This window comes from Bidens hawaiensis, unplaced genomic scaffold (genome assembly GCF_021521415.1).
Source record: "Bidens hawaiensis isolate Kalapana, Puna unplaced genomic scaffold, B.hawaiensis_p1.1 tig00000904_1, whole genome shotgun sequence".
Lineage (NCBI taxonomy): Eukaryota > Viridiplantae > Streptophyta > Magnoliopsida > Asterales > Asteraceae > Bidens > Bidens hawaiensis.
Genome location: NW_027491052.1, coordinates 1321869 through 1341879, shown reverse-complemented (window position 1 = coordinate 1341879; position 20011 = coordinate 1321869). Strand labels below are relative to the sequence as shown.

The following is a 20011-nucleotide window of genomic DNA, read 5'->3' as shown; positions in this document are numbered from 1 at the left end:
CTTCTGTTACTACGAAGTAGACATAATAAATAAAATATCAAACCTAAAACAGCTAGATAAATATAAAAATATATTCTCACCCATCAAACCTATAATCACGTACCACAGACATATTATATTTACATTATCATCGTCACAGGCACATTATATTTTACATCATCGTCGTCAAACTTCAACTAGGAAAACAAACACACAAAACGTTTTTGTAGTTTTTCTAGTTTAATTAATAAAACGTTAAAACAACTTAAAACACACACGTTGATCAAGTTCTAATGCCATTCGTAGCAACATGGAACTGTGAAGCATATCTGGATGGCGTTTCAGATGCAATAACCGGTGGTTCGTTTAAGAACGCCCATCTGCTATTAATCCACCTGCATAAAAATCCAATTTCCATTTTATTATTGTAATCACTATTTAACTAATAAACTTAACAATTAATATTAAATTACAAATAAATAAAAATTAATTACCAGCCATGCTTCTTGAAAAGTTTCTCTCGCTTCTCTTCATCATCCTCCTCATCTTGAGTTTCTCTGATAGGATCCTCTTTCGTAATTGGAAGAGAGGTAGATCTTCTATATATCTTTTCACTTTCGCTTTTCTGTCGCACAAGGTAATAAAATAAACAGTAAACTATAATTTTCGTCCATATAGTATGGTCATGTTTGTAAAATTGAAAAGAACAAAATTTTTGTCTTTGCGACTTCATCAAACAAAAGAAAAGAAAAACTTTCTTGTCTATCCCTATGGCTTCTAAAACTTACTATTTTAATCCACTTGCTATAATTAAGTATTTGTAATTTATAAAAGAAAATAAAGAGCAAAATTTTCTTAGAAACCATGTGGATAGACAGGAGCAATTTTTCTCCTTAGATCATGTATAGTCATAATGTCCTTTCCTTGGTTATTTTGCTTCATAAAAGTGACGAAAATAAACAAATCAAATGAACGAAAATTTAAATAAGCATATTAACATAAATAACTATATTAACAGTGGCTTATCGATCCTAAACACACAAAACCCTTGTATTTATTTTATTTACCCCAACTTTTGTATCCTTTGAACTAAATTAAAATTAATAATAATATAAAAAGTAACGTACCTGATCTACCTTAGAAAACGTGTAAGTTTTCTTAAGAACACCATGTTCTTCATTAACGTTCTTCTTTGATCTCCAATAAGTTGCGATTTCTTCCTTTGTCATCGACTTGTTCCTCTCCAGATGTACTAGTGCCACCAAATATTAAAGATTGAAACGATTGCTACGGTTCTTGATTACTTATTATAGTTAATTAATTAAGACTCATGAAAAAGAGAATAAAATTTACCAGACTTTGAATCAGGAACATGCGAGTCCCAACCTGCCATTAAAGAACCCATGTTTTGTTTCTTCAAAAACCAGTGTTTGTTTTCACAAGTGATAGTGGTGGTAGTCACCTTTTGTGTGTCTATATATATATATATATACGGGAGGGTTAACGTACAAATGAAATTAACGTGCTAAACATGATAATCAAGTAGAGTAATTATATATACAAGTAGAGTAATTATGCAATTATACCATAGAGTAATTACATAATTACTCTATGATGTAATTACATAATTACTATACTTGTATATATAATTACTCTATTTGATTCTCACGTTTAGCACGTTAATTTCATTTGTATTTGATCCAAACCCTATATATATATATATATAAAATATTGTTTAGGTTTGAGATATTATTGAATCGTGGAAAGCCATCTTTGGCGGCGAATGCCTTTTAATACTTTGATCTTATCTTTAGTGAATATAAATGCTCACTAGAATATTTAATTGATATTCAATAAACATAAAACAAGGTAAAAACACTAGTGAATTTTAACAGTCTATGACACATTTCCTAGGAAGTTCCACGTCTTGTTATTCTACGAGAAATGCCAAATCTAAATTGTTGAGGCAATGTTTGTCGTGAGTTAATTTCGTCACCTATCTTTTATTTTTTTGACCTGACTCCCACGTTAGGATCAGAAGATAGATTATACTATATATTTTAAACGAGTCGATCGATAAAATAATGTGTTATACCCGGATGGTCATTTGCATATTTAGTGACATTGAAACTGAGCTAGGTGATTTCGTTAAATGACTGTTATGGGTTGCTACGTTATTGTTTATTGACTTGGTTGACATGAACAATAACATAATCAATTATTATAATAAGTCAATATTTTTCTTCTATTGATGATCGAGTGTAGGATCGTTTAGTATGATGAAGCCTACTTTAAGAATAGGGTGTTTTAGTGCGGGGTATACCAACCGGCCACTACCGTTGTAAGTACAACTTTTATATAATAAGTTATATAAATAAACACTATTACAAGGGTGTTTGAGATTCCGTATTTTACTTACTTATAACTTATTATTAAGTTAATAAGTTATAAAAGTGTAACTTATGTAACTTTTCCTCTCACAATATAAGTAATCCCAAACACCTTATTACTTTTTAAAAAGTTATAAGTTGGTAAAAAATAAGCAATCTCAAACATCCCCTATGTGTGTTACTTTTCTGAATTTATTTTTGTTATTGTTACAAAACCTAACCGACATCATTGAATTCGTGTCATTGTATCGTCATAACGGGACGAGATTTGTTAACTAGTTACACCTAAAGATAAATTAAAAAAATTGTTACATTTCAAAAGCAACTTGCGCTTTAGTAAATTGCGATGGTGACATTCGTGGAATTCGGATAACATAAACTGATAAGAGATTCCTATGGGCCGTCACTTTCCCGGCCCACAGATATATTAAGCAAATGTATATGTCAAAATAAAGTGGATATTAAAACAAGTTGGTGTAATGGTGTTACGACTTGACTTTCAAGTATCTTTACAACCAAATTAAATTTAAATTTACCTTAGTAAGGGGGGTGGGATTGGAGTTCAGGAGGCAATAGGTGTTGGAATTTGTGTATTGTTTCGGTTAAGTCTACGTGAACGATCGAGTTATGACACGTGAAAGTTACACATTAGGTAATGAGTATAAAACTGCTTAAACTATTTAGCCGGTATTGACATTTATTAACGAGGTTATAATGCTCTTTTATTTGATAAATGAACATGGACTGGACTAATAGGATGAGATGGGCTTTAGTAGACTTGGGGACGCAATTAAACTAACTAATATATTATTATCTAGTTAGTGAAACCCTAGAAGATTAAGTGATTAACCCTAGCCAACAAAGTCTCTCTCTCTCTTCTCTCCCTCTACTACCACCGCTGCTCCACGCCACCGCTACCCAGTCACTGCTGCCCTTCCGCTGCCATCGTGCACCGCCACCAGCAGGTCTCGTTCGTATAGTCACCTAGCGAAGCTTGTTATACATCGGTGTCTCAATCAGTTATTCATTAATCATGGCATGATTTTTCTCATTGGTAGATAGTATAATAAAATTGTTTATTATATTTACTTTGCTCGTGTCGTTTGTTACTGGATCATGTTGGGTTTTGTTCTAGTGATGATTACTCGTATTTTGTTCCGATGCGTTTTTATATTAATTAACCGGATTAATTAATTTACTAAATATTATCGACACCGGTTTTCATAATAAAATTTGACCGATCACCACTAAAGCCCAACAGTGGTATCAGAGTCTTGGTTAAAACGTACGAGTCGGTACCGAATTTTAATCCGAATTAGAACGCAAATCTTAATTGGTTTTAAAAGTTTTCGATATAATTATTTTTTTAGGGCAACCTTATTATTTCTACAAAATTGTAGAAATGAAATAGAAATAATAAAAACACTCTTATCTCAAACTACTTTTTAACCCCAAACCAAAAATAAATAAATAAAATAAAAATAAAAATAAAAAAAAACCTACAATGGCAACGGTGGTAGCTCCGGTGACGAAAATGGTGGTGGCGCTGGCGGTGGTGGCGGCAGTGGTGGTGATGCCGATGGTAGTGGTGGTGGTGGTTGTTAAGTGGTGGTGTTGTTGATAAAGTAGGGTGAAGGAGAAATAAAATGAAAAAAAAATGGGGGGGGGGGGGTTGAGAATGAATGGTTTTGATGAAATGGGATTCCATGTGTAATGGATGATTCCATTCCATTGACTAACCAAAACACCACTTTTTTCATTCCCACATAATGAATCATTCCATTTCTACTGTCATTCCTGCATACCAAATGCTACCTAAGTGTCCTGAGAGATGAAAGGGTTCATCATTTTGTCCAGATTAAATACCGTAAAATTGAATTTTGCTATATTCGGTAATTATTAAAATTAAGTCTCAAATCGATAGTCTATGGCATCCTTCTATAAACTAAACTAGGGGCATACTTCAAAATTTTAAGTGTTTGGAGCCACATCACCACTCTTGATTTTTAGCCCATCCCTCTAGGGCGCAAGGGTTTTGTTGACACACCCGGCCCTTCCACGAGTAGTTGTATTAGGGTGACTATTACTTTACTCTTCTGTTACGTGCCACAACTTTCTGGAGACTAAGATGAGCATAGATGAGGCTAATCGTATCTATTTAGGCAAGTGTTGTCTTAAAAGGCCTCATACTCGAGAGTTATGCTTATTCACAATTGGCAATCGTTGTCAGTCTGCCTAACCACTTACTAATGTTGCGTGTCACAACTGTCATTACTAACTAGAAGCCAGATTCTCAAAATTACTATTCTATTCTTGTAATTGGGACATTAATAAAAGGAATTAAATTATCGAAAATACTAATAATTTATCCTTTTCTTATTAAACAGGTGTCAGTTGATAAGAACTCCTATTTCACTCTCAAGACTATACTTCGAGAATGAAATTTTGAATGACACCAACTTTTTTGAATGACACCGCAATTTGAGACTTGTTCTCGTAATGGCAAAGAAGCTCTACATTCTCGAAGGACCAGTTCCAACCGAGCCTAAAACCCTACAGCTTCCAGAAGAACTCTTGAAACGAATAATGAGGACTCTATAGAAGTTGCATGTGTTACGCTAGCCGCCATGTCTTCTGAGCTCGCTAAGCGCTTGGAAGAGTTTCCATGAAGGGAACTTGAATTGCTGCAAATGGAGTAGAATCAGTGGTGTTTGAAGCACAAGGAGGAACATCATTTGCAACAGCATCTACAGTAGTGGTGAGTGCTTCACCATTAGAGGGAGGAGGTGTGGGTATAGATTCAACTACACTTGGTTCTTGCTAAAGATCAACTACAGGCTCTATGGGACTTAGATCAATGTTGCCAGCCGACATATAAGAAGAATCCGAATCCGAATCTTCTTCATTAAGAACTACATTGGTTGTATCTGCGATCTAAGGCTTTGCATTAACTGCAGTCAATTGAGGAGCTGCAGGTAATATTTTTCAATTTTGAGGAGATACAAGTAATATGTTCCTCGTTGCGGTGCCAGTATTGAGGTATGTCGCTGATATCAGGAACATCATGCTTAATCTTAGATAATTCAAACTTGAAAATTAACGACGACAAAGAGAAATGGAGGGAGTTTAATTTTTGTAGATACAATTCACTTCTGAAGCAATATCATTACCCCTTCATCAGCTTTCACTGAAAAAAACATATCGAATCTTGTTCCCTATGTAAGAAAGTCATTGTAATTTGATGCAATAATGGAGACAACACAAGGTGAGATACTTGTTTGATAAGTTCTTGAAGTTTTTTACGAGATTCTTATCAAATTTTCGGATCTCTAACGAAATGCATGAAAATGTTAAAGAGCCAAGAGCGAGTCGCTAGCATGATACATCGCTCTAATTGAGACTTAATTAATGATAATCGAGCCAAAAGCTTGTTCTCATTGAAGTATAACTGAATGATTACAAGTTCATACATATACACATACACACTCGGTTAAGCTCGATCCACCACAATATGCATCTCGTGGTGGAATATCATCCTAGATAGAATCCGGCAGCATAACGAGACAATCGGTAAGAGAAACGGCCTAATTCTTGGTCATACGCATGCGTTAATTAGCCCTTATATAGGCCTCAATGCGCATGGACATTCCCATGCGCACGGGTTTTGCGTATGGACTCCATACACTCTCATTCTATGCGTATGGCTATAACTATACGCATACAAACTCATGCGTATGGACACATACAAACACTATAATCGGCCCTAGACTAAACCTAGTCTATTCAAACAACTACGGATACAATAATTGTACAAACAAAATGCTTGACATACAAGTAACGTTAAGGTTCCACATATTCAGTATCAAATAGGGTTTTAATAATTTTTATAAAATCTTTTGTTTGATGGTATTAATAAGATAATGTGCAACTATGCAACAAAAAAAAAAGAAATATCTTCTTTGTGGTAATTATTGTCGTTCTGTTCTGTTATCTGATCATGTTTTTTAATCATGCAGTTTCATATGCTTTAATTCAGTGTTTCTTTTAGCTTCTTTGACTATATGCACACCTTGTTATAATGACTGAACCAAATATATGGTACAAGATTGTTAAACCTTTTTTTATTATTATGCTATAAAATGACAGAAATGCTTTTGTTATTATGTGCATTAACTGGTAGAGTTTGAGGGAGCACAAGCTTATTGGAGAAGAGGATTTAATATTGGGAAAATCTCATAGAATAGTAACCAACTTTCAAAAGTGTTTCAATTAGATCACTGATGCATATTTTTTCCAAATTGAGTCACTAAATCTTCAAATCAAGTCTCACCGATTTTTATGTACGTCAAGAAAGAAATGGATGATAAGATGTGGGTGTCGGAATTTGCAATATATGTAGTTAAATTTAAAAATTTTAAAAAAACGTTAATTATATTAGAATTTAAAAATAAAAAATAAAATTCATGTCGCCACTCAACGTCAACTTCAAAAAAAAGATAAAAAGATTTCTTATGTGAAATAGAAAATAAATTGGCTAAAAAAACATGTTAAAACTTTTAATTTAATCAAACACGAAAGTTGAGTGACCTAATTGAAACACTTTTTAAAGTTAAATGACCTAATTAGAACATTTTTAAAAGTTGGTTACTATTCTATAAAGTTGCCCCTTTAATATTATACCCAAGTTAACTTTCTTTAAATGTATAATTTGCCTTTTTGTTCATCATTTTGTGTTTTTTTGTCTAGATAGTTAAATAATAACTTTAAATATATGGATTTGATTGAGTTTATACTGCATCATACTTTTTAGAAGAGAGCAATATGACATTAAATCGTTCAATTAGGGTTTATTGTAGTATCTTTATCAGGGTTGGCTTCGAGAAATGAAAAAAAAAATTTGGGCCGAAGTCGAAAAATATTTTAGGCTTAAGTAATGACTTTTAAATTGGCTTCCTTAGTTTACTAATGTATAAAAGTAGGCTTAAACATGTTTCAAATGAGACTAAAACCCACAACCTTTTGGTTGGGAGTCATACCCCTTTACCACAAGACCAAATTAGTTGTTATGAAATCGAATTTAAACATATTATATACGCATATCGTTTTTCATAAAAATAAATATAATCTTTTAAAATAAAATTCAGGCCTAATGGGTAGTCGGAACTATAGCCGTCAACCATCTAGCCCCATGCCATCACCGGCCCTGAGTTCTTTATAATTCTGACATGATTTTTTTAGCTAGTTTCTACATTTCGGTGCCAATTTAAGAGTAATTTTTAAATAATATAACTTATTGAATATGTTTGAGTGATTTCAGTAATTTTTATGGACTTTTTTATGTTTTGGACGAAAGGTTTTAATGTGGGTCAACCCAACCTATTTCGACCTGAGACAAAAATGATCAAAGATACAGTTTGGGAAAATCGGTAAAGATATTTTCTTGTTGGATTATATATACCCGTTATTGCCATTCAATATGTTTAAGTAGAGATTCGACACCATAGCCGCATGTGAATGAAAACTTTACATTTGAACATTTTTTTAGCCACATTATTACGTTCTTATTCATTAGGACGTCTATCGTTTTTGGTGTTTGAAGAAGCACGGATTAAAACCGGATAGTTCGAATCTATGTTTCCACGAGTATGATACACTAAATTCCCGATGAGCTCGGATTCCAGCTAACTTCTGATGTGTTGTAAAACACACGTATTTTCCGCACCTTTTATCTACATATTGTATTACATTTTATGTATTTTAACTTGTTTTAGATAGGTTTTACATATTTTTATTTATCTTGTAGGCAAAGGGTGGAAAGGAAGAAAAACGACCTTTTCGGAGAGCTTACGGGTCTTTTACGCATACAATTTCAAGACAAGACTCAAAGCCCGGCCCGTTTACATCATGGAAAAGCCCAAGCCTCTTGTTAATATTATAATAAAAAAAAGAAAAAAAACCCGAGAGGGGGCTGAAGACTTGCTATCGCAGCAGTGGGTAGAAAGAAGAAAAGAAAAAAAAGGTTTTGTGGAGCTAGGGTTTGATCGTGTGACGGCTAGGGAAGGAAGAAGACACAAGAACCAAGCCTCGTGGACGTTTACCATCAGTTGTGGCAGCCGAGAACAGCACCATACTCATCTTATATCTTTTCATTCATTACTTTGCTCAATCACTTTCTTATTCTTGCTTAATTGTTAACTAGTTTTGCAATTGATTGAGAGATTGAATTGTTTATGATTAGTATTGATCATTGAATGATTGTTATGATGTTTGGAATGGTTTATTTGATGTTTTTATTGATCAAAAGCTGCTGTCCAAAAATTATGAGAGGCTAAACTTGTTAGTTCTATCTAGGAATAATGATAATTGTTCATGTTTGATGAGTTTTATGGATTGTTTGATTGATAGACTTTAGTTGTTATTGTAAAGTTTGATTTAGACATGAAATAGGTTGTGTTTAAGGGCTGGAAATTTTGGTGATTCATTGCATAAACTCCTTGTGTCGGTTGATTAGTTTTGTATTGATTGATCGGTGCATTGTTTGATTCTAGACTTTGTGTTTAGGGTTTGTTTGCGGTAGGTACCACTGTAGGGTTTTGTTGCGTGATTACTTGGTTAAAGTACAGCGGTTAGGCACCTTCTTTGAGAACGAGAGGTGATAAGAATATAGGGTTGTCTCATTGCCTTTGCATGCTAGAATAAGGATTGCGCGAGAGCGAGTTCGTTTCTTGTTAGGTTTAGGTGTTTTGAGCGACTAGTTGATCTATTTTGGTTTAAGTTTAATTGTTCCTCTATCCTAGGTTGTGTAGTATTCATTGCCATTAGGGTCGAGTGTTGGTGAGACCAAGAGGTGAGTCAACATTAGAACATGTTAACAATTGTTTCTCGGTTTGGTCGTTTTAGGCGATTTTGAGTAGTTTAGGCTTGTTGAGTGAGACCGAGAGGTGATCCAGTGAGCCCGAGCGATCCTTAGTCGTGTCATCTTTAGGGACCGGTGTCTTGAAGTCATCCAATCCATTAGCTTGTTAGGCCTACAATTTGATTCAGACCTAGGTAGACGTTTTTCTCCATCCTAAGTTAACACAGTTAGTTCCCCGTTAAGTTTTCTATTTTTGGTAAGTTTTGTCAGATGGTTAGGTTAGTTCAGTTAATTAATTAAAAATCAAAAATCAATTAAATATTATTCTAAGGTAGGTCTGTCTAGGGTTAGTAATCGTTAGCGTCTTATGTGTCCACGTGTTCAATACTCGGACTTCCTAGGTCTATACTACTTGCGATCGGTACACTTGCCGGTTGTGTGTGGTTTTAGGATTTTCGTTTTATATTTAAAGCTTAGTTATGAGGGTCATTATTATAGGGTTATCCGACACACATCTACTTCTTGCAAAACAGACACCGTGAGTCTCGTTATAGGAAGGAGAAGATGGGGGGGGGGGTCTTCCCGTAACCACCCTCCGCCATGAGAATAAGTACTGTACTGTGAATGAAGAAGTACAAAGTACTAGTAATTGCTCTGATTAAGTGAGTGTGAATGAATATCTCATGAAGATGATTCAAGTATTTATAGCCGGGGATGGGAGGAAGGTGATTGGTGGAGTTGTCACTGTCAAGATATTCCATATCTACCTGAACGGACACGTGTCGCACGATTATCGGATATGACAGCCTGGCCCCGTTTGGAACGGTTACCAGGTTGTCTAGCTGCCATCCTTTTATTGGCTGATGTCGCTATCAGGGAATGTTGGGATGATCTTCTAGAAGCGTTTTGTTACAACTGCTTCCATATCATGTAGGAACCTTGCACGTGTGAAGCTCCTTATGTGGCCCGCGGTTCTCTTCCGTGGATGCTCATTGGTTATCCGCGGGTTGCGTTGGAGACCCGCAAGATGAATCCTTTAATTTGATGGTCGTGTCACTACCCTACATCTATAAGTCCCCCCAGTCTATTGTTTCTTCCACATAATCATGCCACAGGTGGAATTATGGACTCACTGCTCTATTCTGGGCGTGGGGTGTATACAGGTCCGCCGATTTGAATATTTCTCAGACTAGAGTTACTTTTTAGGGATTGAGATGCGATGGCTTCAGTCTATGTGTCATCAAGCGCTATTTTCGAGATGTCTGCACGTATTTTTAGGTGGCTAGTTCAAAATTATTTTGTTTTTGTCAGTTCCCTCCTATCGTGTCAATATCTGATTGGATAATAACTGGTGATGAGCTGTTCTCCTTCCCATCGCATTAATTGCGATGAGTATATAAGAGGGATGCGCTACTCCTATCTCTTCACTTGCAAAAAATTTCTAGCGATTTATCTTCTTTCTCTGCATTTCTTTTGCTACCTACCATCATAGCTCGTTATGAAACTTATCGTGTCGCTTTAATGGCCGGTGGTAAAAGAGAGAATCCTCCGTTAACTATAGAGAACACCACCATAAACTGGAGAGAAAAAGATTTTCAGGACATTGTTAATCTGTACGGGCTGGCTCCAGAATGGGGGCCAGAGCTTCCTACGGCGGTTCTACTGCCAGCAGGCCTCCTCTGGGCAAGATTGCCCTATATGGTGAATTTTTTTACCACAAGAAATTTTAGGTTGCCGATCACGAAGTTTGTGAGCCGCTTCTTGACGCTGACGAGAATTCATATTTCCCAGAAACACCCCTTTGGACTCATGCGGCTACGCCACTTCGATTTCTACTGCCAAGCACTAAGGGAAGCTCCCTCCGTAGAGTGCTTTTGTGCAATTTACAAGCTCCAGGTCCGCGGGAACTGGTTCTGTTGCGTTGTTGTGAAGAAGCCAATAGGGTCTGAGCCCCCTATCGAAGTGCTCATGAGTGGAAGAACAAGTTCTTCTGGATCAACGAGGATGTTATCCCAAACGTCATGGTGCATCGCTCATTGACAGATAAGTTCACCGACTTTACTGTGGCTGATTCTAGGAATCAGTCATGATATAACCTAACACGGACTCCCACTCCAATGGAATTGATTCTGGAGTCTGCTTTGGCGTTGGTAGGGATGAGCCGCTTGTGGCCATTCCCGGGTGAATACCCGTACTTTTCCAGGGATGATGGAAGTAAGTATCTTCTCTTCTTTTCTCTCTTTTTTTACATATGTTTTTGTTTCAGCGGAGGGCTCTGTCTTCGATGTCCATGTCCACAATATCTCTGGGGGCATGTTCTGCCGTCTGCTTGAGGTTGGGGAATTACCCATCCTTGAGCAGACCAAGGAATACTTCAACTTCCCCACTCGTGGGTGGCTCGAGCCGGTTGTCAGCGAGGCTATTTTTGCCCAAGGTGTGTACATCCTAAACCCTCGCCCTCTTACAATTTGGATCCAGATGGCACGATTATCCTTTCTTCGTCTAGTGAAGATTCTTCTGCTAGAGAAGGATTATCGTCCCATGATACGGAATGTTCTCCGTCTAATTATGCGGGGGTTCTTCGTGCCATTTCAGATCTTACCCGCAAGCACAAGTGGAAGGAAGATCTTGCCAGTGGGACAGGCCACGACGAGGCTTCTGACTCTGAAAATCCTGCCAGCGGGGATGCTTCAGAGGTCGCTGAGGGCCAATCTAAGGCTTCAAAGAAGGCTTCTCGGCCTGAAGCCAAGAAGGTTCGCCTCAGCGACCAGATTGTTCACCACTTAACCGCGGATCCAACAGGTACGCGAATCTTGTAATTGATTCTCCGCTATTCTTTTTCTCATCATTTTATAATTTGACAGGTCCCGCTGCGGTAGTTGTTACCGAATCACCTCCTTCTCCTCCGCCTCAACCACAGACCGAGGTTCAGGTTGTTGATGATGCAGGGAGGGTCCCTGAAGAGGTGGTTACTGGGACGAAGGATGCGCCTCACATGGAATCCGTTATTGAAGATCCATTCGTCTCTGTTGGGTGAAAAGGAGAGGGACCTACACAAGCGTCTTCCTCTAATCCACATCAAGAAGGTCCCTCTATGTTGGTGCATAATGTCAGTAGTTCATAGTCTAGTGTCTGTAATCGAGTCTGTAATGTTAATTATGTTTTATATATGTCTTAAGCGAAGTTACTGACAAGTTCGCTGTTTAGGCGAACTTGTTAGTCAAGCGAAGTTATGGACAACTTCGCCTAAATATGCCAGGCGAAGTTGTCGTGTATTTATATACCTAGGTTACGGCTTGGTTTGGGGTCGAGTTCCAGTTAGTTGTTCGTGTTAGTTTGTTCGAGTTGTTACGAGAGCTGTAACGTGTGTCTGTAATAGTGATATCGTATCACGTGTTTGAGTTATTATATAACGTGTGTTCGTTTCGTGTGTTCGTGTGATTCGTGTTCTATACTCGTAACGATCTACGCAGGGATTCCGCACCTGAGTTGATCGAGATATCTCGTGCGATCCATCCAGGGAACCTACAATTGGTATCAGAGCGTTTGCTCGATTGTGTGGTTCGGGATATTTACGCGGGTGTAGAAATCGTCCCGTTTCGACTATTCGCGGGACGTGTTTTCTGTGTTTTTGAGTCAATCTTACCTCCTACCATCGTATTCAAGCCTTTGCACCGTCAAAAACCTCGTAAAATCCAGATTTCAGATCTGCAAAAACGTCCGTGTTCATCAGGCGAAGTTGCCGTCAGGATACGTAGGGTTTCGGCGAAGATATAAGGTTAAGCGAAGTTATCCACAACTTCGCCTACCTTCTCAAGTTCGCCTAACTCAGCGAAGTTCTCTACAACTCCGCCTACCTCCTAAGTTCGCTTACCTTAAGCGAAGTTAATCATCTGCAAAGTTCTTCAGCGAAGTTAATCAGCGGCGAAGTTAAGGCTTAAGCGAAGTTATCCGTAACTTCGCCTACAGTACTTTTCAGAAAATTTTTTGATTTTTTTCGGGTTTCTTTGTTTTCGAGAAAGATGTCGTCAATTAACATCTCTGAGTTAGTAAAGATGGAAGTAGAAGCAGGGTCAGCTACTAAGGCCCCAAGGTTGCTGAAGGGAACCGATTTCGTTGCATGGAAGGATCGGTTCATACAATATGTCAAATACCAGGATGCGAAGATGTGGGTATGCATCCAGGATGGTTATATTCCACCAGTTATGGAGTATGAAGGTCGTGATCAAATCAAAAAGTATAGCAAAATGGAAGAAGAAGAGAAAAAGATGTATGAGGCCGAGAGCAAGGCTCATGCTGCTATTACTATGGCTCTTCCACAAGAGATCCTTCATACGTTTAGAAAGTATACGTCAGCAAGAGAGCTTTGGGAAGCTCTTGAGAACAGATTTGAAGGGAATGTAGGAATCCGTGCTTCAAAGATAAAATTGCTCAAAACCCAGTTCTCGGTCTTCAAGTATTTGAAGAATGAATCTTTAGATGATATTATCACTCGATATTACCATCTGATGACTGAATTGAGCAACTATTCAATTTCCTACCGAGAAGAAGAAATAGTTGAGAAGCTTCTAGATGCTCTCCCACCAAAATGGGAGATGTACACTGTGCTGATGAGGGAAGACAAAGATTTTCCCACATATGATCTAGAAACGGCAGTCAACAAGCTCAGAACCTTTGAGCTTAACATGGTCAGAAAAGAGACACCTATGGATCAGGTTCAAGATCCAGGTATGTATGGAGCTAAAGTCAACACTAGCTCAGGATCGAAGACTGAATCTGCTGCCTACTACTCGAAGGGAGAGTCGGGCGCAAACTCATCACATGAGGGTCATGTGTCAGTCAACACAAATGGTGATGTTTGCTATCTAGCAGGTGGATCGAGTGGTTCTCAACCCCAGGTAAGCAAGAGTAGTTACTTTCCAAGTATTCCCAGCAACAACTACTCCAAGATGCCTATGAGTGTCAAGTCTGCTGAAGAGCAGTTTGGTCTCTATGCTTCTTTTATTGCTTCCTATGAGAACTACATTCAAGGGAAGATTGTTGATCCAGCTGTGTTGGATGAAGACTATGACCAGATTGATGCTGATGATCTGGAGGAAAAGGATTTGCAATGACAGATGGCTATGATCGTAAGAAGAGTGAAGCGTTTTATGAGAAAGACCGGAAGAAAGTTTTTCGGTGGAAAGCCAGGGTTTGACAAGACGAAGGTGAGATGCTACAACTGTCAGCAAAAAGGCCACTTTGCTAAGGAGTGCAGGAATGAGCGTGTAGAACGTGGTCAAGGAAAGTCTACACAGCATAATGAGGGTAGAAAAGATTATAGTGCCATGATGTCCAGAGAAGATGGTGAATACAACTGGAACCTGCATTCTAAAGAAACTTTTGAGCAGGCAAATTTGGCGAAGGTTGAAACTGAAGAAAGTGAGAAGGTTACCGGAGAATAAAAAGCTTTCATGGCAGATGTTGAAGACCAGCTCTCCGAGGTATGTTCTAAACCTACATGTTCTAAATGTGAAAACTTGTCTGAGCAATTAGCAACTATAACCGATCAGTATGTTAGGTTGGATGCTGAATTTAAAACCCTAAAAGAAGATCATCATTTTACAAAAGCAAGAGAAAATAGCTATAAAGTCAAAATAAAAGCCTGTGAAAAAGATGTTAAAAGTCTAAAAACAAAACTTGCTGAAAAAATTGAAGTGATTGATTTAAGCTATGAAGTTTTGGAAGAAAAAACCAAACTAATTGCTGATAGAGAAAAACAGATTGTTGATCACCAGGTAAAAGTGGTGGAACTGAATAGAAAACTAGAGCAGTTCAGAAATTCCTCTGCTATTCTTGATCACCTTGTTAGTGATCAAGGTTCCTCTGCTAAGAGAGGAGGAATCGGTTATCATGAGGTTCCACCACCTTATAATCACAATTACACTTTTAACCCTAGTGTTCAGAAATCTGTTGACTTTGAGGTTGCTCAGACAGTACCAGTTAAAGTAACTTGTAAAGAACCAAATGTTAGTGGAGGCGAAACAAGTTCGCCTGTTTCAAGTGTTAAAATTTCTGATCCAAGTCCAGTCTCATCGGATTCGGATAAGTCATTCGAGTCTGGTAAGGCAAAAGAGGAGGTGGTATTACCCAATGTTGGAGAGAAAGATAAGACGAATAAAAAGAGTACTCCACTAAACCCGTACGTCCCACCATATGTGAGACGAACGGGCGGTAATAAAGCCTCGACATCTAAAACACCGGTTGATAAAAAGGTTGAGCATATGTGTTGTTTTAGGTGTAATCAATTAGGGCACCTAGTTGCAGATTGCCCTCTGAAGCAGCGATTCAGAGGTGTAAGGCCTACTAAAACTGAGAATAAGCCTAATAGTAATTATCATGCTGCTAAAAATGAAAACCATTCAAAATTCAAAAATGTGACTAATTCAGGTTTTCATAGAAACAAATCTCAGTTTTACACTGCTAATAACCAAACCACAAGCTATAATTCTTTCAATTCACAAAGGTTTGGAAGGCCTCACAATCAATCTTCAAGGAGATATCCTAATAGGATTACAGGAATTATCCAGAGACTAACTTTGGAAAGCCAAAGTTTGGGATGTATAGATCCAAGACCAATTGGTCTTGGGTCCCTAAATTCTAATCTTTTGCTTTATTGTGCAGGAACAGTTGAACAGGGCTGCCAACAATCTTTGGGTTGTGGATAGCGGCTGTTCCGGCACATGACGGGTAACAAATACTTGTTACACGATTTGAAACCTGTTCAAGGAGGGAGAGTGAGCTTTGCAGGAGAAAGTGGAGGAAAGATTACAGGAATGGGAACGGTGTCTTACGGGAAGATGACATTAGAAAAAGCAAACTTTGTCGAAGAATTGAAGCACAATCTGCTGAGTGTGTCGCAGATTTGTGATAAGGAGTACACCGTACACTTCACAAAGAATGAAGCAATTGTGTTACATCCTGGTTTTCAGATACCAGAGGAGTGGATTGTGATGAAGGCTCCACGTGAGAGGAATACGTACATTATGGATATGAGGTAGTCTGAAATGGCCACGGAAGAATCATGCCTTATGACAAAAGCGAGCGAATCGGAGTCCGAATTGTGGCATAGGAGAATGGGGCACATTCATCTTCGGAAGATGAACCACATTGTCAAGAATGGACTTGTGCTGGGCGTTCCCTTGAAGAGTTTCAATTTTGAAGACAAATGTCTACCGTGCAAGAAGGGAAAGCAGCACAAGAAATCCCATCACACCAAGAAGGTCAATTCAATTGCCAGTACCCTAGAATTGCTTCACATGGATCTCTTCGGTCCCGTGAATGCAAAAAGTCTAGGAGGTACTTCATACTGCTTGGTGATCACTGATGACTACTCACGATATTCGTGGGTATATTTCCTGAAATCAAAAGATGAAACGGCTCAGATGGTGAAGAATTTGATTACCAAAGTTGAGAACGTTATGGATAAAAGGGTTAAGTTCATCAGAAGTGACAATGGAACGGAGTTCAAGAATTTTGAAATGGAGATCTTCTGCCTTCAGAAAGGGATTGAACACCAGTACAGCGCTCCGTATACACCGCAACAGAATGGAGTGGCTGAAAGGAAGAATAGAACATTAATTGAAGGAGCCAGAACTATGCTGGCTGATTCAAAGCTTCCTGTGGTTTTCTGGGCTGAAGCTGTTGCTACGGCCTGCTATATCCTCAATAGAGTCTTGACGGTTAAACGACTTAATAAAACGTGTTATGAGCTTATGCATGGGAGGAAGCCCAACTTGAGTGGTCTTGAACCATTCGGGTCCCCTTGTTCGATTTTAAAGACAAATTCTAAATTTGGTTAAGTAGCCGATGAAGGAATCTTAGTCGGTTATGTTGTTGGGACACCCAACAGACGTGTCTTTAATACATCGACCAGCAAGGTTGAGGTGGTGTGTAACACCGATATCACAAGTTACCAACCGCCAAAACCAAGCAACGGACCTGCTGAGTTTTTCGACTATGTTAAACTTTTTAAGTCTTTTAACATACCGTTTTTGGATAGTGCAGAAGAAGAAGAAAGAGTTGCTACGAAGATGATCCTTGATGAGGAAGAAAATCTAGTCCAAAGACAGCTGTTTGATAAATGTCAACCTTCCTCATCAAATGCTGTCGATACCCCTGCTGCCTCGACTGAAGAAGAATTTTTCAATCCGTTTCACTCTCAGCAAGAAACAACAATTGACGAGCTCTCTTCTAACTTGGAAGACAATTTGCATGTCGGTTCTTTTCCGACCACGAGAATTCATAAAGATCACCCTTTGGAGAATGTGATTGGTGATGTGTCCTCCGGTGTACAAACAAGACGTAGCTTGAATGAGCACACCTGTGTGTACACAAGCATTAAGGAGACAGGCATAATCAACGAATGCTTGTACACTTGCTTTATCAGCCAGATTGAACCGAAGAATTATCAAATGGCTCTCAAGGACAGCTCGTGGGTCGAAGCTATGCAAGAAGAGTTGGCTCAATTCAAGAAAATGGAAGTTTGGACTTTGGTTGAAAAACCGAAGCATGTGCATGCGATAGGCACAAAATGGGTTTTTAAGTGCAAGAGATATGAGAAATGGATTATTATAAGAAACAAGGCGAGGCTAGTCGTTAAAGGTTTTAATCAACAAGAGGGGATTGATTATAATGAAGTGTTCGCTCCTGTGGCAAGATTGGAAGCCATTAGATTGTTTTTGGCATTTGCTGCTTATAAAAAGATGAAGGTTTTTCAGTTGGACGTAAAGAGTGCATTCCTAAATGGGAAAGTTGATGAGGTTGTGTATGTTGAGCAACCTCCGGGTTTTCCTGACCCAGACTTTCCAGACCATGTGTACAAATTAAGCAAGGCGTTGTATGGACTACATCAGGCACCTCGTGCCTGGTACTCAACTTTATCAGATTACTTGCTTGAAAATGGGTTTGAAAGAGGAAAGATTGATAGCACATTGTTCTTCAAGAGAGAAGGAAGCGACTTCCTGCTGGTGCAAGTCTACGTGGATGACATTATTTTTGCTGCATCAAAAGTCTCCATGTGTCAAGATTTTGAGGCCGTCATGAAAAAGAGGTTTGAAATGAGTGCAATGGGTGAACTAACTTTCTTTTTAGGTTTGCAGGTTGATCAGAAGAAGGAAGGGATGTTCATTCATCAGACCAAGTATGTCCATGATGTGCTCAAACGCTTCAAGATGGAGGACAGCACTCCATTCGATACTCCAATCTGCGTCAACCATAAATTTGGTGCTGATTCTGACAATGACGCAGATGTGGACCCAACTCAGTATCGGGCTATTGTAGGTTCTCTAATGTACTTAACTGCTTCTAGGCCTGATATTATGTTTGCAGTTTGTCTATGTGCTCGTTTTCAGGCAAACCCAAAGGAATCTCACATGAAGGGTGTGAAGAGGATCTTGCGGTATCTCAAAGGCAAACCGAAGCTGGGGTTGTGGTACGCAAAAGGAGGAGACTTGGAGCTAGTCGCTTACACAGATTCTGATTATGGAGGGTGCAATCAGAGTCGGAAGTCAACAACTGGTGGATGTCAGTTTCTTGGTGGCAGATTGGTGTCGTGGCAATGCAAGAAGCAGACTTCAGTCGCAATTTCAACCTGTGAAGCAGAATACATGGCAGCATCCAACTGCTGCTCCCAGGTTCTTTGGATTCAACAACAGTTGCGCGACTATGGTCTGAATTTCTTATTTACTCCTATTTGCATTGATAACACAGCTGCTATCTCAGTAACTAACAATCCCGTGAAGCACAGTAAAACTAAACATATTGACATACGTCATCATTTTATACGGGATTGTGCTGAGAAGAAACTGATTGTGCTTGAAAAGGTGGATACGCTTGATAATTTCGCTGATTTATATACTAAAGCGTTTGACAAATCAAGATTTCAAAACCTTATTGAGTTGAATGGGATGATCAATCCCGAGTAACCATGCTTTTTATGTTTATTAAAAAAAAAAAGAAGGTCACTATCGCTTAGAATTATGTCGGTTGCCTCAGTTTGAAGGACATGTCTTAGGATATGTTTGGTCCTCATTTCTACTTGTAGAATATGCGGATAGCCATTAACCAGATGACTGAAAGTGACCGGGGCGGTTTATGATGTGTTTTCATTCTTTCGCTTAAAATTAGTCGATCATACTTAGTTAGAAGGACACATACTAGTATGTGGTCGGTCCAGCTGATCCATTGGATCTTCGGGATAGCCGTTTACCTGAAGACTTTGTTTTGGTTGGGGCGATTGATGTTAAAATTTTTCTTTTTGGGAAATGAAATTATTTTTCAAGTCTACTACTTCGTAAGAAGTTACTTTACTATGTTTAACAGAAAATTGATCCAACCTTGGAAAATGATAGATATACTGCTTTTGTGTGCTTAACTAGTGAAGTTATTAGGCTTAAAAGGCTTTAGAACAGTCATTGTATGTCATGGTAGCTTTTTATGGTGCGTAAAAGTAGATGTGATACAAACTAAATCTACTCGATTTTACGTGGAAACTCCTTAAGAGTTTTGCATGTCTTCATATATATCTTTCCGAATGATAGACAGAAAAGCGATTACCCAGTCATACACGAGCCCATAAATGTTCTGATTCCCGTAAAGATAGTGTGTGAAGAAACTGCATTGATCCAGATTCGGGACTTGTAGTTGTTTACTACTCTGAAGTCTATGTATATGTTTATCGTAAAAAAAAAAAAAAAAAAAAACTTATGAGTTATTGAAACATTCTAGAGCTGACAATGTCAAGACT

General features: G+C 38.3%; 1 protein-coding gene across 1 annotated transcript; it reads right to left on the bottom strand.

Annotated features, from left to right (window-relative positions):
* Positions 1–213: 213 nt before the first annotated feature.
* On the bottom strand, positions 214–1426 carry LOC143545341 (uncharacterized). The gene is made up of 4 exons (XM_077037253.1): positions 1333–1426; positions 1107–1231; positions 474–604; positions 214–374 (listed from the first exon to the last, which is right to left on the bottom strand). Exons 1-4 carry the CDS (start codon positions 1382–1384, stop codon positions 263–265), a joined length of 420 nt encoding a protein of 139 aa, XP_076893368.1. The 5' UTR covers positions 1385–1426; the 3' UTR covers positions 214–262.
* Positions 1427–20011: the final 18585 nt, after the last annotated feature.